General features: G+C 43.1%; 1 protein-coding gene across 13 annotated transcripts in view; it reads right to left on the bottom strand.

Annotated features, from left to right (window-relative positions):
- Positions 1-3358: 3358 nt before the first annotated feature.
- Positions 3359-26245, bottom strand: part of KMT2C (lysine methyltransferase 2C) — a 198587-nt gene continuing 175700 nt past the window's right edge. For 8 of the 13 annotated variants that reach the window (XM_056334255.1, XM_056334257.1, XM_056334254.1 and 5 more), the window contains 19 exons: positions 25780-26012; positions 21009-22706; positions 19190-19402; positions 18590-18754; positions 17169-17310; positions 16239-16386; positions 15215-15393; positions 14964-15118; positions 14524-14776; positions 13802-13941; positions 12754-12858; positions 9757-10876; positions 8657-8793; positions 8345-8487; positions 7911-8079; positions 6894-7010; positions 6199-6272; positions 5684-5792; positions 3359-5410 (listed from right to left, as the gene is read on the bottom strand). In XM_056334255.1, the coding sequence (XP_056190230.1) occupies positions 5318-5410; positions 5684-5792; positions 6199-6272; positions 6894-7010; positions 7911-8079; positions 8345-8487; positions 8657-8793; positions 9757-10876; positions 12754-12858; positions 13802-13941; positions 14524-14776; positions 14964-15118; positions 15215-15393; positions 16239-16386; positions 17169-17310; positions 18590-18754; positions 19190-19402; positions 21009-22706; positions 25780-26012 (5393 nt within the window). In that variant the 3' untranslated portion in view covers positions 3359-5317. The remainder of the gene's footprint in view (positions 5411-5683; positions 5793-6198; positions 6273-6893; positions 7011-7910; positions 8080-8344; positions 8488-8656; positions 8794-9756; positions 10877-12753; positions 12859-13801; positions 13942-14523; positions 14777-14963; positions 15119-15214; positions 15394-16238; positions 16387-17168; positions 17311-18589; positions 18755-19189; positions 19403-21008; positions 22707-25779; positions 26013-26245) is intronic. The other 5 variants (XM_056334251.1, XM_056334252.1, XM_056334248.1 and 2 more) reach the window with 5 other exon arrangements.

The raw sequence follows: 26245 nt of genomic DNA, 5'->3' as shown, positions 1-26245 counted from the left end.
TATTAATCTCCACGGCCTTCCTCTTTGTAGCTGTTGGACCAGAAAGCATCAGCTTAGAGGCTGATGCAAACTAATATTCACGCAATTTGGGTCTTCCCTTGTTTTCAGTCCCTTCCCTTCCCAGCTGGCTTTTCCTCCCTCTCTCACATCTTGGAAGAGTTGACAGGTAATTTCTCTCTATTTTTGCTTTTCTCCACTCCTCTGTTACCCCTTCCCATTTCATTTATGTCGCTATTTACCTTTCTTCGACTTCCTGCCTCAGCCCCAGATGCTTCTCCAGCGTGTGGAAGCTGCTGCAGAAGAGAAAAGCTGTTCTTACCCAGCAGATTTCTTCTTAGCAAACGCTGGCCTTGTTTATCGCACCGCAGCGACCTGCTGTCCCTGGGAAGCATGCAGGCTGAACGTCGGCAGTGCCAGGACAGCCTTGCCCTCTCGCTTGGGCAGCAGAAACATTTTCCAACTGCACAAATACTCCAGCAACCAGTTACTGACATTTTGGGCAGCGTGAGGCAAATAACGATAACGTTGGAGTAATTACAGACCCGCGTCTTCCCACAGAGAGGAGGGATTCGCTTGTGACAGATCGCATTTGGTCCTTCAGCCGGCTGCCCGGGCAGTCGCCCTGGGAGGAGAAAAGCCGGCGGAAGAAAACGAGCAGGTAAGAGCGGTTCGAGCAGGTAAGAGCGGTCCCTTGCCGCTGCGCAGCTTCGTGCCTCGCTCATCAGTCCTGGAAGCGGTGAGTCATGGCGGGGGAGGAACCAGGTAAGCCAGAACAATAGGCTGAAGTAGAATTCTTCCAGATAAAGCATTATGATGGGAATAATTAAGTAAATTTAGACACCGGCCAAGTTCCTTCCTGCCGAGAAAAGTCTATTAAAAACAACCCCAGTGCCCTGTGGCAGCTGGGGCCTGTGCTGCGCCTGGCTGGGTCAGGCAGCCCTTGTAGGTGCACCCAGAGCCTTGAAATGGGTTCCCAGGTCACTGTGGCAGGGCAGCGCAGGGCTGGGACACTCACAGGGTGCCAGCTCACGGTGGCCTCCAGCTTGGACCCTTTCAGTAGCAGCGAGGGCGGCATAAAACCAGCCAGCACAGCGCGGCTGCGGAGCTGGTTTGTGCTGCCTGTCCTTGCACAGCTACCTGCTTGCTGGGGCGGCACCTGGGTGGCTCTTTGGGGCTGGAATTAATTCCAGTCCTTGCTGGGGGCAAAAGGATGGGCTGCAGCTACATTTATGCCTGTCTGATTAACCCTGTCTGCCCCACGAGTGTGAGGCAGCAGCCAGTGTTGGTACAGCTGCTCCCAGCTGTGTGCCGGGCTTTCCTGTAGGCTGTGGAATTTTTCTGGAAGTCACGTTGGCTGTGAGTAGCCCCGCTCTGCCTTTTCTTCTGTGGCCTTTGTGTTGTCTTTTTAAAAAATAATTAAAAATCAGAAAACAAACGCATTCTGAAAGAGCCAGGGCAGAAGCTTGCTGTATTTATGGTCTGAATGTTGCCACAGAGCATTTTTTGACCTTTTGCTCCTGGTGAGGAAATTTGGAGGCAGCTCAGTACACATGTGGTCTTTAAGCCTGCAATAATAGACAAGAACGGAGAATTGATGGACCACTGCGTTGCAGCTGGATTGTTCCTGCATATGAAGAAGATAAATATTTTACCTCGCTCTCATATAAGTAATAATACACTGGGTTTTTTTCTTTTTTTCTCCTTTTTCCTTTGAAAACAAGCGATCCCCACACTTGCAGCACTGTGTGTGTGGGCCTGTGCCTTCGGCCAGAATTGGTGGGGCTGGGCTGAGCCCTCCCAGGCAGCCCAGCGCTGCAGGGCCCAGGGACCCGTGCCGGTTCCCAGGAGCAGATGGAGGCGGTGGCATTTTGGACGGCGTCAAATCGTTCGTTTCTGCTGTCCACAATTTTTAGCCACAGCTGTATCTGTTCAGTGCTGCTGCTGCATTGCATGCACCATTTGGACAAGGGAGGGGTGTCGGTCTTTCCTGTGAGCCCCCAGTCCGGAATCAGCTGTTCCCAGCTGGGCCCCGCAGGGGCTGCCTGGGATTAGGTGGAAATTCGTTGTTTTCTTTCTGTACTTGAGTTTGAAAAGCCTTATCCCGGGTTATTATAAGCTGTTGCCATGCTCTGTTTGCCATCGTTGTGCTGAGAATTTATTATTTGTAAAGAACCTGTACCTGGGACCGATTTTTAAGCCTCTGGGTCCTTCTCGAGGCCTCACGGAGGTGGCGGGGACCACGGCTGACCCTTCCGGAGGCCGGCCTGCCCCGCACTAACCCGTGCGCGCGTGCCAGGGCCGAGGTGGGTGCTCAGCACCGCTCCCTGCGAGCCGCCGGCCCCACAGCCAAAGCCCAGGCTGTGCCCAGCCCGCCACCCCCGCGGCTCAGCCCCGTGCAGGCGGCTCCCTCCAAAGTGGGCGATGGAAGGGGGTAGCGCTGGGGAACAGCTCTGCGCTGGGGAACAGCTCTGCCCTGGCTGCTGCTTCCCACTGCTCCACACTAAACCTTGGAGCCCTTTTTTAGCCTTGAGCCAGCACTGAGGTCTTGCTGGAATGGCTCCGGTCACCTTGGGGTTTAACCCCGCACAGCCCCCCGGGCGGGAGACTGGGAAGGGGGAAGTAAGAAAACGGGTGGGTGAGAGGGTTTCACGTGCCAGCAAAGAACGAGGAATTAATTTGCTGCTTCCCACTGCAGGCAGGTGCGCAGCCACCCCCGGGGCAGCCGGGCTCCAGCACCAGTAACGGGGACTGGGGAAGACAAACGTCACTGGGAATGTCCCCCCTCTTCCTTCTTCCCCAGCTTTATGTGCTGAGCATGACGTGGTACGGTATGGAATGGCCCCTTGGTCAGTGGGGGGCAGCTGTCCCACCCGTGTCCCCTCCCAGCTCCTTGTGCCCCCCAGCCAGCGCTGGTGGGGTGGGGGGAGGAGCAGAGAAGCCCTCGGCTCTGTTACTTCATTATTATATAATGAAATATATTTATTATCTGGGCAATAACGAAAACATCCCTCTGGTATCAACGCTGCTTTCAGCACAAATCCAAACCATAACCCTATACCAGCTACTAAAAAGAAAATTAACTCAATCCTGTCCAAAACCAGTGCAAGCAAACTATAGTATTTCCCCTTTTTAAAATATTTTTTTTAAATCTTTTTATCTTTTGTAGATTTTCCGAGGAAAACACATTTGCAGGGAATGGTATCTGGTAAAGGCCCAGGACATGGCACCACAATGTAAAATTTTGGGTGGGGGTTGCCCTGGAGAAAAGGGGGGAGGCAAATGCTTCCCACTGATGGAAGCAGACACTGAAACTCTGAAAGAACTAGAAAGTAAGACACCTCAGATGAAAACAGGAGGATATACTTTATAGATGTAAAATATTTTTATTTGTAAATGCTGATCTTCTAAATCTGTTTCCACAAATTCCAAAACCCATAACACTCTGTATACTTCAAAAAAATTCTTTTTTTTTATGTTTTTTTTTGTATTTTTTTTGCCAACATTAGATACTATTATACAGAACAGAAAAAACTGTAGGACAAATACTGGTAGGATGTTGGAATATTGTACAAGAGAAGAAAAATATTCAAGAAACAATTTCATACAGCTATTTATCAAGAGAAAAATATATACAATTGATTTATTCTGTAAGATAAAAATACATCATGCCATATACATTACAAGTTCAGAACTGTATTACTGAATATACCAACAGTTTACAGTCCACTTTAATTGTGCACACAAAAAAAAAAAACTTCATTTTTTTTTTTATATTTAGCCTGTGAAGTGTCAGTACCAGAATTTTAAGTACAAAATAAAAAGCTAACCTGGTTCAAAATGCTGATTAAGTTTCTACAAGCAAACACAAAACAGTGTTTATTTTTTTAAAGAAATGTAAACAAAAACAATCCATACAAACACATCTTTAAATTACATTTTCCAAAACCCTATTGCCAGAGTCCTGCAGCTGCAAGCACATTACATCTAATTTTTTTTCTTTGTTTTCCTTTTAAGAAGGCTATCATATCAGACTTAAGCTCCCACTACATGATTCTATGCTGTTTACATGATTTAACGTAGGCTGAACAGTCCCCTAATCCTTGACTACTTTTGCTGAAGGAAAAAACCCATGTCCAGCCTCTATTTTGGGTGGTTTTAGCAGTTATTCACAGTTATCACAAATTGTAAGCACAAAAAACCTGACTTAAGAAATAGGGATGCAACAATATAATACAAATAAAATTAATCTAAATTACCCAAACATCATCTACAAAAGTCAGAGTTGTAATATACATGTGCCCTTACCAGGCTTAAGGTTTACTTAAAAAAATTCTCGTAAGACCACAGTTGAGAGTGCTTTAAACATAAAAACCCCTCTCTCTTTAAATTGAGATTTTGGTTATTCCGTAATTGTAATCACATGTCTGTTAATACATGAGATCATATTGTAACATCCCTATTGACATTTTATAATAAGCACCCGAACTGCTGCAGAGTCTGGTAGCATTTGGTCAATAACTATTTTTATACTGTATTTTTTTTTCTCAAAATATTTACACTTTTGTACAAAGTAACAGAGTTTGTTAGTTCTGCAGGTAACAGCAGCAGCTTGGCTTTCTTCTAACTTTCTTTTTAAAAATAGCTTCATTCACTTATTCAATAATAAATACAAAAAGGTTCTCTTATTTTACAGAAATCAAAAACTACAATAAACTGACTCATGGAATCAAGTATTTAAATGTATTTTAGTGCAAGTTATTTTTTCCCTTAGCTCTATCCCTAAGGAAGTCGTTTCAGTACATTCCTTGTTCAGTGGTGTCTACTTTTATTTAAAATTTTTCTTTAATTAGAGGGCCTGCCCCTTTATCAAATAAGGCTGTGGCCAGCACTTTGGACTTCTCCCTTTCGCTGGTGATTTCAGTCTTACATTCATAGATGCCACCTGCCCTCCCGCAGGTCAGCCATCGGTTCTTTGCCCAAGTTAAACAGTTTCTCCTTAGTGAGCTCAAAAACAAAAGTGCTGGACCATTCTGTTAATTCAGTTTAACTTCCATGTGTCTGGAAAGTTAGCTTCGGATTTTGCCGGCTTGCTTCTGGTGCTTGTTTTTTGTGTGGTTTTTTTTTTTTTAATTTTTTTTTCTTGCTTTTTAAATACTTGAGTAGAAATCTGTACTTCCAGAAGTGATTTCCCGCCCCCCCCCCCCCCCCCCCCCCCCCGCCCCCTTCAAAAAGGCAACCATTTTCCGTCGACAAAATCAAAATGTGAATCACTTCTTCCTAGGGACAAGCAACCCTCAAAGACAGCAAGGAATGCATTCTAGTTCATCCACTTTCGGCAGTTTACAGCTCCACAGTGACATGGAATCTTGTGCTGGTCATCTTCAAAATCAAACTTATAGTCATAGCAAAGCTGGAAGAAGATGGAGAAGAACAACCGGGATTTACTACTAACCGAGATTTACAAGCTTTCCTTGTACCTACAGGGTAAACGGCAAACTGCTCTACAGGCTGCACTGTTAGGGACTGGCGAGATTTAAAAGGAAAGGGGAAGGGAAGCATCCCTCTCCCCAGCCCCGTGCACAAAACAAGTTGTTTTGAGCTACTAGCTGTAGAAATCACATAAGTATCTAAAAATTAATGCGGGTAGCAAGAGGTGAGTAAGCACAAACAAGACTGCCCCTACCTCCTCCCCTTTCTGGATTCTCCTGCTGGAGCTGATGATAATTTTGTGTCCTCTCTCAAAAGTTACCACCTCAGCCACACAGTTAGGTGCACACGAATGGTTGATATACCTAGGAAAACAGTGGGAGAACGGTGACCTTTTAAGAAAACGCATCCTTTCAGGCACATCTAAACCAAACCTTGGAATGACCTTAGCTTCAGGGGTGCATTGACTTCCCAGATATAATTATATTACTCTCTACTTGTTTCTTTACCTAGAAAATGTCAAAAAAAATCAAGCATTAAAAATATTTTTCCATCATTGATTACATTTCAAGGCAGCTATGAAAAAAAGACGAGCAAAGCTACTCAGAAAGACGACATTCTTTCAGTGGAATAGTCTGAAGGCTGATGTACCAGCTCAGAGAATAAGAACCATTAAGAAACCCCCAAACTTGAGTCCCTCGCGACCAGCCCCGGGGCAGGAAGGCGGGTGACTCCCCAGAAGGAGGTCAGAGATGTCTCAGAGCCACCCACCTTGCAGGACCCCCTGTCAGGGTAGCATCAATGACGTGGTCATTGTCGATGCGGAACATGTACACGCCACGGTTCTGAAAAACAGAATTGGAAGACGGGCTCTTGTAGATTTTATGGAATTGTCGGCAATTAAAATGAAGCGTCAAGGTGGGTGAGCTCCAAGTGTCCTGCATTCGGGACCGGCCATCGCCCACCGGCTCACGAGGGAAAGCGCAAGTCACGCCCTGCCCCTCGCTGCCTTCTCAGGGAACGATAAAACATAAATCTCCGGCAAATCAGCGTTTCCCTAGTAGCTTCTGTACTGCCTTTCCATCTAGGGTCTTGCAGTGCTTCACAAGTACGTACTAACTTACACCACCGCCGAGTTACGCAAAGGAACTTGCTCTAAATCTAAAAAGTTCTCATTAAAAATTGAGGTCCTGACATCTCTGTCACAGTGTTCTCTTTGTCCTCCGGAACAGAGGATTGGTATTACCTACCTGGCCAGGGTGCTGTGAGATGTATTAAACATTTAAATACTCTGCTCCTTTGATAAGAAACACTGTAGGTTTTATTTTTTGCCTACTGCATTTATAGCGCAGCAGAAAACAAATCAGGGGACCTGAATTCACCGACTCGAAGAACAGAGTTTGGTTTGTGGTATGAACGTTTGAAAGGAGAAGAGGAAAGCAAGAGTGAACAACCACCCCCCGTACCTGAGATTCGTAGAGCTTCTCTTTCCTGTTTGCTACCTCATTCCGGATAATGGTTCCGATATATTCAATGACCATAGTGTGCTTTTCAATGTCTCTAGCAGCATATAAGCCCAGGCCCTAAAAAAAAAAAAAAATAATAGATCGCAATTTAGAATTCTGGAATAAATGCACTTCGTTCCTCACCGTGCCCCAAAACAGTTCCTGCAGAAAATCATGTGAGAAGTGAACCACCCAGGACGCTGTAACAGCCGAGATGCAGAACCAAGTTTTAAGATGCAAGAAAATGTACTTGGCTTCTGCCTGGGTGAGAAAGCTGCTCTTATACCTCTGACAACTGACTGGGGAAAGATTATAAATTCACTGAAAAATAAAGCGGGCCTTACTAGAACGGAGAAACCTAACAGGAACGCGGCAGCACAGTTAAGTCCAACCTAAAATAAACAGCAACTGTGTTCATCCACAGCAAGATTAATTACAAAGCTTTTGCAGAACAGTCCGCAGAGGAAACCACCACCAGAGTTACGTAAAGCAATGCGTTTCTTATTAAAACGAATGCAAACAAGTATTGAACTCTTCACACTGGTCTCATACCACTTTACTCAGCTTGGTCTGAGCATGTCATACTCCCACTGTATATTTGTATTTTTATTAAGTTTTACCAAGTTTTTGAGAAATAGGCTAAGAACCCCCCCAAAAATCTTGAAAGTTTTTTTCCTAGATGACTGTAACAAATGAATTTTTAAGATATTTACAATAATTAGTCAGAAATCTTACTTAAGATACATCTATGGAAGTGACTGGCCACATAACCATCACCATTTAGGGATGAGACTTGAAGGAATTTCAGAATAGCTTTAGTTTCGGTTACATTAAGAAACGTACATGAATATTTATATGTAAAATACATGAATAGATATATAAATATAAACACACGCACATATATATATATAAATAAAAGAGATAACTACGAGTGCAGGTAATTATTTTTAATATACACTTCCTAAAGGGAGCACTGACCTGAATGCGAGAGCGAGCTAGATAAACATTGGACTTCCATTCCGTTTTCATTTTGCGGTACTGAGAGGACTTGGAATGGACGAACTGCTTACTGTAAGGCGCGTTCAGTTCTCCCGTAACTGTGCTCTGAAATGACTTTGATGTGCTGGTGCTATTCAAGGTGTGAGGCCTGTAGGAATTGGGCATATAACAGGAAAGAATACAAGAAAAACTGAAGATTTCTCTGAAAACAGCCGCAAACCCCATGAAAAATTCTTTTAAGACATACAGACACTTAAAGCCAGCTAGCATAGACAACAAAGCAATTCCTTTGATTTGGGCATGCACATACACAGCCAAAGACGACAGGGTTTGTAAGCAGCAGACGAAAGCACAAATAACCCTAAGCAGCCTATAAACCCTGGGCTGTACTATGTGAAATTAAAACAAAATACCTTAACACAAACCTCTTGACATGGGTACTCATTTTAGGCTCGGCACGGGCACAGCCCGTGGGGTTGATAGCAAGAGGAAGTTCCATTAAGGGGTTTCGGCCATAGCGGAAAGTGTAGTTCTCACAGGCCTCAACCCCTGGCAGCTGCAAAAAAACAGACAAAAAGAAAAAAAACCACCACAATAAATCCAAGGAATTACATATTAATCGTGTGTAGCGGAATGTTTACTTTTGCACACTTTTTCCTGTTCCCCTTCTCACGGGTACAGCCAACTATTGGGGGGATCCAGCAAGAACCGGGGTGGTGACTCACCGATTCGGCAATCCTGGCCACTGCGGAGACTGTCAAACCGAAGAGGTCTTCGCCCTTCAAATAGCCAGGAAAGAGCTGGAGCATTTCAGAGTCTTTTCTAACAGAAGCAACGGGCTCCAAGATTTTATCCCACACACCTACACAACCATACAGGAAAGAATTACAGCGATCAAAAAATAAAAGTCTATTGTACCGGTTTTAAAACGAATGCCTGAGGATAGCAGGAACCAGAAAACCATACTGAAAAAGCATTTTGTCAGCGGTTGTGTTCACAAACAGGCTGATATTTAAGGAGATATTTAAGTGAAGTGGAGAATTGTTTGGTGAGCTGCTATTTTTTCTGAACAAGCACGACGTTTCTACCGCACCCTTGATTCTTGGGCGCGAAGCTCTTCATATTCACAGTATGGGAATTGTCAGTCCTCTGACAATAACCTAGACAGGTTCTGCTGAGAAAACCTGCACAAAGTAGAATTCTCTGAAAATAAACTATATATTCTGTCTCCACTGACTGAGTATCGCCAGCTCTTGGCTGTAGGTGGGCAGCTCCCCGGCAGTGGTGTGACTGGACGGATGGCATCACCAGGGGCTTAAGACCCAGAGCACCACAGCCCACGCGCTGCTCGCCTGCCCGTACATTTATGGTCCCGTGTATTCTTCACCCTGCCAGAGACAGCGTTACCTGCCCTGAGAACAACGTGGTCATCTCCACTGTCTTTTTATCGCTTACTAACTTCAGCGCAGCTGATTTAAGGTAACTGAGTAACGGTGTTTCACAAAGTCACTTTGCCTGAAAGGAAACCTATGTTGACATTCCTACTCTTTTATTTCATTTTCAGTACGCAATCCTGGGTCTCCTCTGTGACGTTGGAACAAGTCGTCTTATTTGCAGCTTATACAATTACTTCAAAGGTGTCCTCGGTCTTCCTGGCGTGGTACTGAAGAAGGGCCCTGGAAGCTCACTATAGGCATTACGTTAGAACAGCGCGGGCAACGTTTATTTGAAACGCCACACCTTTTTGTGAGACATTTATCGTACCCTTTAGCATTAGTAAGCAAACAATCCCACAAAGGTCACGGCCTTAGTTCACAAAATTTACCTTTTGGTGTTGTGTCGGCAAGGACCAGATCTTCGTGGCCTTGCTCCACAACCCTGATGACAAAGAGCGGGAGCCCGTCCTTCTCCTCAATCGAGCAGAGATAGCGACAGCGCCTGTTGGCGTATCGCATGCTCCAGTACAGCCGGCTGGCCTCGTAACCCACGGGGAAGAGTGCTTTGGAGGAGTGGAAGGCCTGCATCTGCTGCGGCAGCAGCTGCCCGACGGCATGAAAGATCAGGCTTCCCACACGGAACGTGTGGTCGCGTTCTCCTCGCTGAACGATGCTGGCGATCTGCCGCACTTCGTCACGCTGAACGTAGACCCTCCTGAAGACTGCAAAGTAACTGAGTTCTTGCTCATGAGTTCCCTTTGGTTTGTGCATGGGGCAAAGCATGGTCTTGTCTTTAAAAAACATGCATTGTGCTTTAATGGCACAGGTAAAGTGATAAATATTGGTGCACCTTAACCTGTGACAACCGCTGGTGGCACCCATTTTGTGACAAAACATGCATTTCATTTGCAAGCCTCTGCGCAGCGCTAGTTCCACGTTTATTAAGGCACCAGCTTGTGTCTCGTAGACTTCTGTAGACCAAAGAGCACAGTTCAAATGGACCCAAAGGTCTAAATCCAGGTTAAGAAGCCTCGCTGGTCCATCAGTTAACCCGTCACCTTCCTCGTGACAGAAGCAACATTTCCTGTAGTCTTTAGGCACAGGATCTGGTTTAAGGGTTGTGCCCAGTTTTTTAAGAAATTCATCTATTTCTTCTTCACAAGGAGGTTTGAACGATCCTTTAGGAATCACAACCTGAATGCTCCACTTTTTCCACTTTGTCCCTTTCCATTTCTTACTGGGAGGCCGAGAGTCATCAAGACTACTGTGTATTGCTTTTAACCTAGGTTTTAGTTTCACGGTTACCTTCAGCTCATCTGGCTTTGCCTCTACCTTGGCTGCTTCAAAGGCAGGGGGGAACATGATGGGGGGTGACGACGGGGGAGAAATTTTCTCCTGCAACTGAGGCAGACAGTGGACGTCCAAAGTGGAGATGTTGTTGCTGTACTGATGGAATGCTTTAGGCGGCCTCTCTTTCATCGGCGACTGCGGCAAAGATGAAACCGAGTCCTGATAAATCAACAGAAAACTCTTTAGAAAAAAATCCCAAACGGTTAACCATTAAATGTATCCTGAAAACACTGTCAGGGCAGCATGGAAGAGGCTACTCTCAATGCCTAAAATCACGATGCAGCAATAGAAAAAGACGGGAATTACCCTGAGCCACGTTAGCACAGCTTGTGCCAGGATACGGAGCACAAAAGTTCTCCCAGTCAACCCGGAACGTGGTGCCCTTTAATACAGAAGAGGAAGCACAAACCCTCCTTTGTCCAGGGTTTGAATGAAAAACTACTCAATTGCCCTAGATGAGCTAACTGACAGATTTAGTTCGTAGGTATTTTTAGAAAGTTTTGTCACAACACAAAATGGTCTTAAAATATGGGTCAGAGAATTAATTTAAAGAGTAAGAATCTTGTTATTTGGTAGAAGGGGAAGATCTGGAATTAATGCCACATATTTTTCCTGGAAACAAGTAAGGAGGAAATTCCTGCAGAGTCTAGATTAGGCAGACCCTAAGGACCTAACTATTCATTCACAGTAAACAAGAATTACACCTGCAAAGATTTGTTTAAAAAAAAAAAAAGCAAGAAAAGAACAACAACAAAGGAACTTGACACTAAAAAGTGCTTAATGTGGTTTGTATGATTAATCTTGAAAGAGGAAATGAAAGGATCAAGAGGCTGAACATGACATTTAATTAACTTAATTATGTACATGCTGATGCACTTGTACAGAAATGTTAACCCTGTTTAAATACATGTGAAAATGAGCTACATGGGACACTAAAAAAGGATGTGGACATACACACACTTCTTTTCTGGTTTTGTTTAATTGTTGCTTTTTAATTACTTCTGAAAAATTAAGTAGGATGCATTGGAAGGGAGGCTGCAAATTCCACAATAAACACTGGACTATGAGAAAGCATTCCTTAGGTAACACTGCACGCATATGGCCTGCTCTGTCCACTGGTTTAGGGAAAAAAAGGTACATTTGAACTAGAAAAAGTAGAAACCTTTTTCTAGTTCAAAAGAAAGCTAGTTAAAAGAAATACTCAAAAAAAAAAAGTTCTCTGTGAGAAAACAGACTTAGCAAGATCATTGAGTCTTAGTAGTCTGATTTAGTCTGATTAAACACAGATACATTTATCTTCCTTCAAAACTGAAGGAACCTGGGTACAGCCAGACGTAACGCCCTGTGTGGAAGTGCTGAGCTTCTCCGAGGTGCCGTATACCCCTCGCAGCGCCCGCAGGTAGAGAACTACAGCACGCTACTCGGGGCCGCCTGAGAAAAACCCTGGCCTAATTCCACTTTCAGTTGAACAAATTTCTTAAAATATCTTTCCCCAGTAATCAGAGCCTCTTTTCCCTCGTCACTGTCAGTCAGCAGGCTTTTTACTAATTAATGCTTTAAAACGGTGGCTTTGCCCAAATAAGTAATGGAATAGGATTGTATTTTTCCAGTTATATAGAGCAAATACAAGTCTTTTTGCAAACCTTGTTGTTCAGTTATTATTTGCACAGCTGTAGTTTATTTTTAATGTATAAGCCCAATAAAAATGCAGGTTATAGCCCTTAAAGATATATCTATGGTTTTGTACAATGCCCAGAGACCTTAAATGACTACTTTTTTGAGACTGCACCTTCAAAGCCTGCGAGGACAGCGAAAGGTGGCAACTGTTCTGCCAAGCATCTTTGTCATACAGAAAGATCTGCAAATATGATTTCTACTTCTGCTGCTGCTTCAGAATCTCAGCGTCTGAATATAGAGCAAGTCATTTCTAAATCTCTAAAATGACGTGCAAACTTCCCCCTCGCCCCCCTTCTGTTCATCAAAAAATAGCTGCGATAATTTCTGCTCACTAAGGTCTACCAGCATTCGATACTTACTTTGTTCTCTGAGTTTTTTGCTTGCACAGCTGCTGAATAAAGAACAAAGCAGTTGTTGCTACAGAATACAATGTCCTTCATTTTATCAGAGCCTTCTTGGGAATCCTGGGAATCAAACACGGAGTATTATCAGAAGTGCATTTTAATACCATGCTTCACATAATAAGTGTAAAGAAACAAGTCTGCCAACCTGGCTAGAAAGTCTTTAATTGTAGAAATTTGTGAAGTAACGAGCGATGCTGTGATATAAATACTTGATTATTTGACAGATCTAATGTTACCACCACCTACAACCTTGTTCCACAGCATTTCTTGCTTTTAAAAGAAGTTTAACAATCCAAATAAAAGCTTTCCATACCATGCACCCATCTGCTCCATAGGCACACTTGCAAAGTAAAATCCATTTTCTTTTATCTTTAGATGGCAAGAAAAGGTCTCATTTCAGCCTAATCGAAGACAGATCATACTGTTTTATCTACTGATCCATCTGCAAAACATTACTGGGAATTCAGTGCTTCTCTGACTACATGAATCCATTACGTCTGTGTATAAGTTTTTATTATACACTTTTGTTGCATAATTAACCTCGTGGAAAGAGCAATGGTGCTTTTAGAGTGAGTGACGGTTCCCAGCGTAAATACAAGAGACTGAGACTGAAATCTGATTCCTGCTCAAAAAGAGTACAAGTCTTCTTGCTCTTATGAAACTTCCTGACAATACAGCACTGCCTTACAAATAAGCTCTTTTTGAATGGTCTCTGGTCATGGAAATTAGTAGCAAAATTTAGGAGACTGCCATATACAGGACCCATTTTATGAAATTGACTGAAATTCATTTTATGTTCAAGCGACAACTTTGACAGTTCTTATTTGTACTACAAATGTGCTTGAATGTCCCGTTGTGAATTAGGACACACACAGAAGGGAGACTACAAAGCAACCTGGCGGTGGTGTCAGTTGGCGTGACAGGCAGTAGCAGTAGAAAGCAAAGCTGCTTTCGTTTGCTCATCCACCACTACATGCGAGAAAGGACGCTTCCATGGCAGTACCTGTTTAAGGAAAGGCAGGTCTTTGAAGGACTTCCGCACCCCACTACCAAGAACCACAACTTTGCAGTGAGAGCACCATCGAGGTCTCAGTGCTGAGCCTTCTGCGATATTCTGACTGTGATCCTTATAGCCAGCTATACCTAGAAAATAGGGGAGTCTGTTAGAAGCTGTGTCAGATCAAACCAATTTACGAGAAGTCACAGTACTCTTAGCGGTCTAGAGGAGTAGCATCCTCCTAGACAGGGCACGGAAGGCAAGATTTAAACTAGAGCCTGATGGGGAAATCATTTAAACCAGACCAAAACCAACTCTGTGAGCAACAAGGGGAAAAAAAAATGTTCTCGTAGAAGAAACGAATAACTAAATCAATGTAGGAATACATGCTTAAACAACGATGTCAGGTTTTCCAGATTAGGAACAATCTTTCTGAACGATGGATTTAAAATCAGACTGGACAAAAATAACTGGTAATACTGGGAACTACTCGAAGAAATACCTCACTGACGGTGATGTAGATAACACAATGGAAATCAGAGATGGATCACAACTATTAAGCTATGGTTAACTTAGGTCCACGGGTAATGATCACTTAAGAAAAGCGTTATTTAAAACAAGAACCAATTATTTAATACTACAGCATGAATTTGTGAGGCTGAAATGCATTAATACTGACTCAAGTTAAAATCTGGGTACTGAAAGCTTAAGAATTAACGCCCACTCACCATTGCTGTTTGCAGGAAATGGCACATTAGGTTGCTTCAGGCCGTAAGACCCTACGATCCTGGCAGGTCCCATGGGTCCTGCCTGCGGACCCTGAAGTAGTAAGTGTGGCCTGCACTCCATAGACGGGTTCACTCTGTGACTGGTGGCGGTTGCCATGGAGGATGGGATGTCTGGAGCATTACTGACCTCGTAACTGTTGGGAATTCTGACATGGAGCAGGTTGGAGAATGCCGCTACAACGCTACTAATGTTCTAAAAACAACAATAAAAATATACCTTTGTTTTCAGACAGGCAGTTAAGATACAATAATATAAATTATTAGACAATTGCAACAGCTGCTTCATCATACTATGCTATAACCCCTTCAAATTCACTATACATAAGATATATTAACTACTGTTGTACTTTATGTATGTAATACAAGCTTATTCCTTTTACCTCAGCCGCTGTGGGATGTAAAGTAATTGCTACAGATATAAGGCCAGATTTAGGACCATTCTGGGATGGCCCCAGCTGAGAGGCAAAGAAGCCAGAACCAGGTAACGCTCCTGAACCAGGTTCTGGTTTTATGTAATTCCTTTTGGCTTCCGAACCTGAAAATGAAATTAAATACACCAGGTTATTCCTACACGCATGTGAATGCAAAAAAAAAAAGCCTAGTTCTAATGTTTGCTCTGCTGCAGTCTCACCTTTTCCAGTACTGCTGGGTAGGATGGGAATGATGGGAGATGGTACAGGTTCTGGGTTCTCCTCCTTTACAACTGACAAGTCTGGATACCTACTGATTTCCATTCCCACCACGCTTTCAGGAGAGGAAGAAGGAACAAAGCTGTCAGGAGTGTCCCTGTCCTCACAGTGATCTTGAACCCTGGAAGAGAACCCAGAAAAGCTGTTTCGGCAACGTTCGAAAAACCTTTGCTAAGCCAGAGCTAGAAATCGTGACAAGGAGCTACAGTGAACTTGCTCCATGCTGCTAGTCACGGAACGCAATTCTGTGGTGGGCCATTACTTCTGGGTGTCTCCTACTCCACTGCACACGGTGGTTTCTTGGGAAAGATAAAGAAAACCAGGCACTAACAAAGCCCAGGCTCCATCACAGAACTCTCCGCCCCCCATGGCTCCATTTTTTACCTGTGTAAAAATTAGTATTTTAACTTTTGGGTTAAGTGCATTCACCGGTCCACCCCCCCCTCATTCATGCACAGGCTTCAGCGCGTCAAAGACACCCAGCTTTTGGTTAGGCGAGTGAAAGGGAGGCAGAAGGGAAGACCGCTGGGGGAAGACTCACATTCTAGCGCACATTTCTCACACGGTAACACAGAGTACAGCCAGGGAGTTTTTCAGGCTGACTCGTGCACAGTACTGCTGTCTGGTACAACAGTCATGTACTGTCACACTGCAACAGTACCACGCTGCTCCAGGAAAAGTGCCAGTTTGTATAGTTTTCTTTCACTTTTAAGACAGCAAGGTAAGGAATTTCTAACAATTTAACAGATTCTACAGTCTAACAATGGCAGAAGTCACCTACTTCGCTATGCGGCTCTCTACACGTGGGATGCTTGACCAGGGCAAATTATCCCCTTATGTTCTCTGCACTGTGTGGCTGCACACAATGGATATTGTTTCTTCACACCTTCACAGCTCTCACCTTTTACTAAAAGATCACTGAATCTGCTCCAAATGTGTTTTTGTAGATAGCAGGGAAAAAATTACCTTAACTCCTCCTGATTATTGTGAGGTGGTGTTGGAAGCGAAGCAGGAACATCCACAGTTTTAGGGCCCTGAGCCATTGCTCTTGCTAATAAATCATCTTGTGGTCTGAAAGGCAACTGGAACTGCTTTGGTCCCAGAGCTTTGGTAACTAAAAACAGAAACGCACAGCACCGTGAGACATCTGTACAGCTCTGCCACTGATATACGTCCTATGCATTGGGGTACCGGTGTCTCCCTGACACAACCAAGGTGCTACAGCAGATGGTAACACCACTCTCATCCACTCATAGTTAAAAGATTTCTAATCATTCATGATTTATCTCCATATATACAAAAACCTGCAATTTTTGAGCAAAAAGGGCTTGAAACGCTTTTGAGTGTGCCTTCTGCCAATATGGTAAGATTTTTTGTTTTACTTAAAAAATAAGTAACATAAAAATCAACAACTTTGTAACAACAAAGGTAAAGGAGTGGGGGAAAAGGGATTTTATCCACTGAACAGTCCTAATGAGGAAGCAATATAAAGTTCTACTTCATAGAAAGCAATATTAATTGATTAAAATTACAAGCAGCAGAAAATACACACGAACTACACGCACCTGCTAAGGGTATATTTCTGGTAGACTGCTTTTAAGCTCACTCAACTGTGAGTCATTTGTTGTACTGGACATAAAAAAATGATTTTAAGGTTTTCTTTAAGACTGCTTTTAGTTCTCAACATTTTTTCAAAAGGGAACAGGGAAAAGGCTATCATTTGACATTATACTGGTATAAAATAAAGCTAGATAATGACTACAACCTTAAAGAGTTTAGGCATACTGTTTTTATAGATGAAGACTACAGCAACTGAAAGGCATCCCAGTTACCTATTTTGTAATTAGCTACAAACTTCGACTCATCTATTAGGGAAACAATACGTATCAGTCTTACCATCATGACCTCCTAACATGCCAGCCTTGCCAGCAAGTTCCTCAGTGGTTGCAAAGCCATTTACCAGCTTCTGGCACGCCACCGGAGGCGGTGTGGGAGGAAGAGAGGCTGGGGGTGTCGGAGGATTGCTCAGATTGTTCTGCTGCATGAAATTAAGGAACCGTAAATCAGCCGTGGAACACAGGGTGAGAACTTGCCTTCTTCTAGTACTAGATAATGTCACCCACTCGTATTTTTACACCCCGAGGTAGCTCTGATAAGCAGCAATAGATAATTCTCAAGTATGTGACCAAATACATGAAAGCATCCACTGTAAAAGACACAATGCTTTGCTTTTCTTCTGTCAGTGATATTATCAGAGAAATAGTTTACATGAGCAATATACATGACTGAAAGAAGATACACCCAATTTTTTTAAAGAAAAGCACAAAGAACGTTTTTAGGAACTGTTTGGGAGCTCCAACAAGTTCCTGCAGTTCAAACAAAGGCCTGAACTTAAGACTGAGAGCGCTATTCTGCAGTGACTCTCCAACACCATAAACAAGCCAGTGCACCCAGTTTTCATGAGAAGGGAAGCTACCTCCCATTTAGCACAGGATGAGCTTCCACTGAAGCAGTTACCATGGAGAAGCAGATACTCTGCGAGTTCACACTCCAGGCTACTTCTCACTAGCTTACTTAACTGCCCATATTTTAAATCAAAACTGAATGAGAACCTCAGTATCTGTTCTTGTCGCAGTCATGCCTACAAAGCCAATAGTTACTATTCACTTTTGACCACAGCAACTATTTCTGCTAGGTCACATTCTCAGCTTACATGCCATGTAAGGCTGGAGTAAACACCACTGTTTTTTAATAAGCTACTGAAGCTCTTATATTAGGGTAGCCAAGCAGCAAATTTGATTCCGTCTATTCACTGTCTTGCTGCTCTCCCAGTATTGCCATGCTGATCTCGTAGACCGAGTTTTAAATTCTGTGGGTTATCAGCTCATCAACAGCCTATTTTGTTCAGAGTTCTCCGGTTCTTAGTTAGGTCTTAGTAGACAAATGATCAAAGTCTATTTCCCATTTAATTCACATTAAGAAATGCTTTAATGCTTTCAATAACTTTGCAGGTAGTGGGAACTCAGCCTTTTCTGCTCCATAAAACCGTAATTACAATTTTCACTACTTAGCATTCGTTTGTAACAGGAATACTTGTAGGTTTTAATTAGTTTACCAGTTTCCAGAACCGATTTCTACTTTCAAAGTAAATCAATGGTGACTGTTTCACCACTGCACCATCTATCTAGTCTAGCAACAGAAAATTATTTTCTTCTGGTTGCAGAAAAGGCAGGAACTCCAACCAACTGCTAGTAACAATGTCATGAACTTCTTTTCCCACAGAGAGTACACAATAGAAATACAGATTAAAACCATACCTTGTAAATGAGCTGGGAGTAGTAATCTGAAGCCCCATCAAGAGTAGCACTACCAAAGCTTCCTACAAGTCGATTTCCACCATTTAGCTGGCCACTGCCATAGGGAAGAAAGTGTGCAAAGCTCACTCCAATTATTGGTTCCATCAAAGGCAGAAGAGAAAGCTGCTATATTAAAAAAAAAAAAAGTTAGAAATTAATTTAACTATAACATAGAAGCACCGCAAATCTTCAAACGTCAGTAGAGTGGTTTTTAGTCTTAAAAAAAACCCCAACAATATCAGAATTTACCCATGATCAGAAAACTGTGTCAAACAGGCTTCTCTGTTAAGGAAGGTGGTGGCCCCTTGTCCCTCACAGCCACAGCTCCGCTCCCTGCCAGTTCAGCTGCAGAGGCTGCCAGAGCTAACAGGAACGCCATGGCTTTGAGACAACCAAATGCCTGCCACGTCAGTAGATCTTCCACATTGAAATAAACCCCAAACTTTAAATTTCCTAGTTTTGTGGGAGTTTTCATTTTCCCCACCCTGTTCTCAAAATTCATCTTAATGATCAACTTCACTTCCATCATGAGAAGCCCACTCTTTCAAGTTGTACACCTACCTGTTTTAACTGGATGAATGTATCAGCATTAGGGTAAATAGCTTGCTTTTCTTCTTCCTCTTTTTTTCTTTTCTTGGACCGAGGAGCTGCCTTCTCTCCTGTCCTCTGAGTTCGCTTATTTCTCTGTTTCTTGGTTTCAGGTCCTACATCTGTTCTCTGAAGCTGGCTGTTACTACACCCAAACGCACCTTGCATCTGGTTGCCTCCAGTTTGCTGGTATAAAAAAAAAACAAGAAAGGGGAGCAGATTTATTTACATTTTAATATACGGTTCATTCAAATTTACTGCAGGATAGTCTGAGAGGACACGCACAGTATAATTTCATCAATAACAAACTGTATTTCACGGTTTGTTTACTTTGCTGTCTCACTGGCAACCGTAACGGCTGTACTGTCCCTACACAGAATTCCGAGTTATCACGAACACCACTGACATCTGAAAACATCATTTAAAACTCACAGCCCAGAAATATTTTCTTTTGAACACCCCCTAAAATTAAGATACATGTGCATGGAACCTTAGACATTTTCAGAAGGCTGTAGAGAAAGGCACATCTGGTTACAGAAAAAAGGCAAATCAATTAATATTAATACAAAATCAGAAACAAAAACTGTATTCTGAAACACTTCTGGATGGTACAATTTCCTTAAATACTTTCACTAGGAATATGCAACACCGTTCTTCAGATAAAAGGATAGTTGTGGAAAAGCAATCAGAATGGGACTTGGCAACACAACAAATAGTGGCAAGCCAAAAGAAAAGTTCAATTTCTTTTTATCAATTATTATTCTAAACAGCTCTACCTGACCCTGGCCACAAGTACTCTCACTGATATTCCCATCATACATGTTTTAACTGTGGATCTTTAACACTTACCCAAGTCACCTGCGGCTATTTTTATTTATTTAAAAATAAAATACCTTTATTTTTATCAGTCTTCATTAATTTTGAATGTGTTTAAATTTTGTTTCAAGGATGCATTTAGACAGCCATAAAAAACCCAACCGAGTAAACTATTACAATGAAATGACCAACAAATCTAAGCGTAAAGTGTACCCTACCTCCACAGAAAGCAGTTTTCTTTCAGTCTGTTTTTAAGAGCCTTGTAAGTATTATATCATATAATGCCATTAATATAAAGAATTAATGCTCCCTTCCAATAAAGTAAAATTAATTAGAGAAATATTCTGTAACACAGAAATCCAGCAATTTTAGCAGATTTAACAATTTCACACTTCTGATAAAAATCCTAGAGCATAGTCTCTACTAAAATTAGAGACAGTATATGCATTTTCCCAGGCAAAAAATGAGCATGGACTTGGTTCAGTCACAGAACACTCCCAATGGTGCAGACGAAGGGGAGTGAAGCCCAGCCCCACGCCTCTGCAAAGGTGCACAGGTCATCCCACACCTGACTAAGGTGGAGCCACAGAAGAACGCAGCATACAGCCATACCGTGTACTGTACGGAAACATCCTAGTAGGTAATTAAGCGTCCTGCTGTAAAATCTTGCCTTTATCTGGGTAAATATTAGGAAGTGGCATTTTTTAAGATGACTACCTACAAAAAAACTCTTTTGCATTTTAGTAATTTCTGAATACATCCGTCTACAAAATCACATTGATTCTTTCTTTTTGTAACACAGATGATTTACTCATGGAGCAGAGGCAGGAAGGGAGGTAAAAATTCCTTAAAGCTGTTTATTCCACTCGTGCACATAGGTGATCTCCCTGCCTTTTCACAAACGCCCATGGTAAAGGCACAAACTAGCCTTTGATTGTTGATGACCACTGCATAGCAAAACCAGTAACAAGCTCACCATTCCTTCAGCTGGATTCTGCTTCTCTGTCAACTTCTTATCCCCAGAAGCCTCCTCTTCTGTTCGGCCACTGTTCTCTGATTTCTGATTGACAAGAGATGAGGACTTCTTATTTTTAAGCAGGTGTTTAAGCAATTCGTTCCCGGACTCCCCTTTCGCAGCTGGAACACTAGCTGGTTGTGCTGGGCTGTGAGCTGAAGAGGCAGGCTGTGATGTGACCTTATCTTCTTCCACCTTAATACTGCTTGGATTTTCTGGTTTAGGCTCAGCTTGACCTGAGCACTGATCAGTTTCTGCCTTTTCTAGTTTAACTTCTTGAATGCTGGCAGGTGTATCTGTTTTAGCCTTTTCAGTCTCTGTATTTACGTTCGGCTGTTTCTGCGGCAGGCTGCTGTTGGGGAGCTTACATTCCAGCTCCGGAGAGGTCTGGCTCTCTCCTGCGCTTGATGTTGATGGGGCCGCTAACTCCGCTGACTCCTGTTCATCTTGATGACGAGAAAGTTCACTGGGGGTGTTAACTGTGGGGGTGGAGGTAGAATCAGAAATGGTTGGAGTGGATGGGGCAGTTATATCTGAATGCGGAGTTGACGGGGCTTTTATTGACTCAGCGTCATCGTCCTTTTTCTTTTTTCTCGTCCTTTTCTTTTTTCCTTTCTCTTCTGGGATTATGTCAGAATACAGCTGTATGAGAGACTGGCTTGATCCAGGGAAGTTTGTTGCCTGGGGCACACTAGTGTCCGAACCACATGGGGCACCACTACCGAGTGCTGCAGATGAAGGTACAGCAGAAGCAAATGGAGGCCTGACTTGGTTCGGCGTAAAGGCAGCCCCCGTGAGATTCCCATGAGTTTGTTTTACGTTATGGAAATTAGGGGCTCCGCCTGGAACAGCAGATGCATCGGGTCCAAAAGTTGTAGGCCCCACTGGCCTTCGCTCACTGCTTTGCATAAAATTTGCGGCAGGAGGTGAGGTCACAGAGCCTTGTTGCAGAATTTGCCCCATTTGTTGCTGTTGATGCTGCGGAGACTGCTGAAGAGGTCGCGGAGTTTGTATGAAATCACAAGGCAGATCAGAATTAAAGAAAGGTATCTGAGACAAGGACGTTTTGTTATTTAATTCAGACCCTATCATACTGTGCTGCTCTAGTTCCATTCGCTGCTGTAAAGCCCTCTGTCGGTCTACCTCCTGCATAAGCTGAATGCGTTGCCGTTCCTGTTGCTCCCGTAAACGCTCCTTTCTTTCCCGCTCTTGAAAACTTTCACTAAAAGGGTTATTGTCCTCAAACTCCACCCTTGGTGGCGGACCTGACTGTGCAGTTGCATTTGGACCAGGCACAGGAGCTGGTGTACCAGGAGTAATAGGCAATGGCGTCATCGGAGGCTGCATCCTTGCTGGATTCATGGAAATATGACTGGCAGGGGCATTTGCAGATTGCCATCCAGATAAATTTGGCATTCTGGTTGGGTTGGATTGCCCAGGGATCACCACTGTATGTTGCTGATGCTGGAGCTGTTGTGCCACCATGGGGAAGTTTTGCTGATTTATTGCTGGTGATGTTCCTCCTGGAACCACTGGTGCTTGAGCCTGGACGCCTGGCATTATAGCATGGGGTGCCATTCCACACTGCTGCTGCTGCTGCTGCTGCTTGATTCGATATTCCTCAATTAGTTCTGCATGCTCTTTCTGCTGCTTTCGAATCTAAAAATTAAAAGAGTAATTATTCATCTCTGACATGTACTGACTATGTAAATAGCATCATAATTTCAGTAGACAATGAACCTCAGGCAAAAATACCATTTCTACACAGTCTTATTTTCTCTCCCTTTTTAAGGCTAATTAGCCATTATTTCAGTAGAAATACTATCCATCCCAAAATTTTAGAAAAAACAACAGTGCCTCAAAGTTCTAATTAAATACCAAGACTGCACTGTGCTAGAGAATCTACAAACCAAACCCAGAAGTGATGCTTGTCCTACAGATCTTATCATGCATGCACAGGATAACAATAGTTGGGAACAGACAGGAAAGAGGAAACAGTGAGATGGATGACCTTACACATTAGCAAACATTTTTCAAAGATGTAATTGAAAAGGAAAAGTTACAGGAAAACAAGGAAGTAGATTCCCATTTATTCACAGGCAGAGCCTCAAATGTCACACAGCAGACAAAACTGGCAACTACCGCTTGAAAATTTTGTATTTTAGGATGAAAATAAACTTGACTGGGACACTAGAAGTTAAGCCTAGTCGTTTATTTTTAAGACAAGCAGGAGAAGCCAATGGAAGGATATGACAGTGTCAACCAGCCAAGAAAGAGCTTTTCAGAAACACAACCGGTATCTAACTACACTGCTTTCTAAAGAAGATAAAAGGACTTGTAATCCACTGGTTAATAATGCATACATTATGGAAAATCTCTCTCTCACTTCTGTTCATTAGATTATGGCTTCCGCAACTTCCATTTGCTGTTTGTACTGGCAGAAGTAGTCCGTAACAGAATTAAAAATATTTGATAGCACTCTCCGTTATCTGGGGCGCAAGGGACAAGCCAGAAAGCTCAGGATAACACAGATATTACAGGACATGCTCCACAATGCAGGACAGATGCGCCCAAAAGGCTATTTACACAGTAATCTCAGGTCCAAGATGATTTATGAGCTCTGGCTTGGCACTGACGCTGCCAGATAAACATTGCCACCGCATAAAGCCACCAAGTGGATCGATCTGCATTGCACAGCCCAGTGCTCCAGGACCCCTCTGTGGGTGCACAGCGCTAAACCTGTGCTGGCTCTGCACACCTACACCAGGCATCCAACCCACCGCGCCCTGCCGGGACCTGCAGTGGCGGGCCAGCCACGTGACCCTACCTGGAATCTGTTGGGATCTCAAAGGACCAGCACCGACTACACCCAGCTGGACCCGAGCCGACCTGCGCAGATCGACCTGGTGATTTTAACAGCGTAGGAGAGAACAAGGCGACAAGGCAGGGCTTATTAGCACAGGCAGCCTGCCACACCGAAGCAGTTACACTGCCCTGGCTGCAGAGACAATACAGCAGTGTCTGCATGGCGCCGTGCCTGAGCTAATAACCCTGGCAGGCAGAAGCTCGTGTTGCACAAAGCTCTGGTTCCTCTGCGCCCGTGTCCAGGACCAGCAATTCGCAGGGTCTTCATGGTTCTTTTCTCTCTACATACATACAGAGGCTTCGCCCTTTTCAAAAACTAATGGAAGCCTGATTACAGAAAAATTACTTGATCTGATTTGAAATGAGTGGTGAATTGCTTCGAATAGAAGGTCCTTAAAAACTTACTTTAATAAAACCTTATTTAAGCTCCTACTGTTCCGTAACAAATTGCTGTTTAGGATGTGGATGACTGCTCTAAACCAGTGCTTAAGGGGAAGTGGAGGGCATTTACCAGCAGTGTATGAAACTTTAAAAATGGAAAATAAAAGAACCTTAATTATGGGGCACTAAATGAATCTGACAGCAGTGTCATGATTAGCAGCTGTTACTTCAGCACAACTCCACTGTAAGTCTACACTAATGTATGTATGATACACGTTGGTTAAAATGATTTTTTTTTCATTTATTCTACCTGTGATTCATTGTGGAAGGGAAAAAAGGAGGAAGAAATAACGTAGATGTAATTTATCTGCTCCACCCCTCTTCCACATAGTGAAAAGTCGAGCCAAGTAATATTCCATCCAGCGCATACTTTGTCTTGAAGCAACACAGCAGCAAGAACTTGAGGGTCAGATATCACTTAGGACTTCATTCCATGCAGCCTCCTGCCAATTTTTTCCCCTCATATTAATAAAGGATAAATCTGAAGTGTTTTCATGTTCAGCAGGTCTAGCTGACCCTGACAATCATGCCAGATAATTTATAAACAGTGTCTTGAAGAACACAGCATTCAATACAGTTGGCCAAAGCATAGGTTTATCAAAGCTATCAGAGGTTTAACTTTTCTCTCACTTACTATAAATCACAGGTACAACATGTAGCAAGTGAAATTCCAACTGAACATAAAGAAAGAAAACCAAACCCCAGTACAAGTTGTTACATATTGCAACAGGGGCCCAGAGAGGCTGGGAAATCTCTGCCCTTGGAGACTTGCAGAACTCAACTGACAAGGTCCTGAGCAACCTGATTTAACCGTGAAGCTAGTTCTGCTTTGATCAGCAGACTAGATGATCTCCAGATATCTTTTTGACCTATATTATTCCATGACACGCTAACAGATAACACACACTGCTGATCAGCATCTAGCAACTAGACAGATCATAAAACTAGAGTAATGCTACAGGTACAATGAAAAGAGATTTTCAAACAGTAACGTTAGACTGGCATATAACCAAGAGGTTCTGATCGTGCAAGGACACCTGCAAAAGACTGAGTTAGGAGGTTCACTCAAGCCTGAAACAGAGCCCTGCATGCTAAGGCTTTCCTCTGAATCTTTCATTTATGCTTTTCATGGTACCTGGAACTTTGTTGCAAGTCATTTTGCCAAGCGATTTCTCCTCTTCCAAAAGTACTAAAATAACTTTTTATCATAATGTTTGCCATAGCATATTCTCCTACAGCTCCGGTGTCACCGGCAACCTGGAGCAACACTGTTACGCACACAGAATATGACAGGCAATGGCTCCCTTTAAATAAGCTCCACTGTATTTAAGTGTTTCAACTCACCTTTTAGAAGATTTAAAGGAAAGAGGCATACCAGTATGACAGATTAGTATTAAGGTGATCAGTTTGGATTCCAGATGATTACCTGTTCTAGCTGTTTTTGGACCATACTTTGCTGCTCAGTAACGTGTTTAAGTTGTTCTGCATCTTCTTCTGGGAACTCACGGCCAGCTTTCTTGGCTGTACGCTGTTTTGCTGAGAGTGCCTTTTTGGATTTTCTGTGTGCTCCAATTTGCTCCTCAAGGTACTTCTGTTGCATTTGAAGAAGTTGTTGTGTTTCTTGCAGCCATTCCTCATATTGCTTTCTTTGTGAATCATCTAGAAAGAAGGGAAATTAAGTATGATATGATCTCATCCTGGGGGTGAGCTCTCATCCTGCTTCTCAGAGATGCAGTTTAATAATCATGTTCCCCCTCTTATTTTAAGAAACCATTGGTCAAGTTCTGTCAGATTTGACAGAAGATTTGATATCTTAAGAGACACTAACTCTTGGAGTGATCCGAGTAAATAAAGGAGAAAGAGATTCAAATTCCTGCATTTATTGTAAGAAA

The sequence above is a fragment of the Falco biarmicus genome, chromosome 4 (assembly GCF_023638135.1).
Source record: "Falco biarmicus isolate bFalBia1 chromosome 4, bFalBia1.pri, whole genome shotgun sequence".
Taxonomy (NCBI): domain Eukaryota; kingdom Metazoa; phylum Chordata; class Aves; order Falconiformes; family Falconidae; genus Falco; species Falco biarmicus.
Note: the sequence above shows the minus strand (reverse complement) of the source record. Positions and strands in the feature narration are given on the sequence as shown.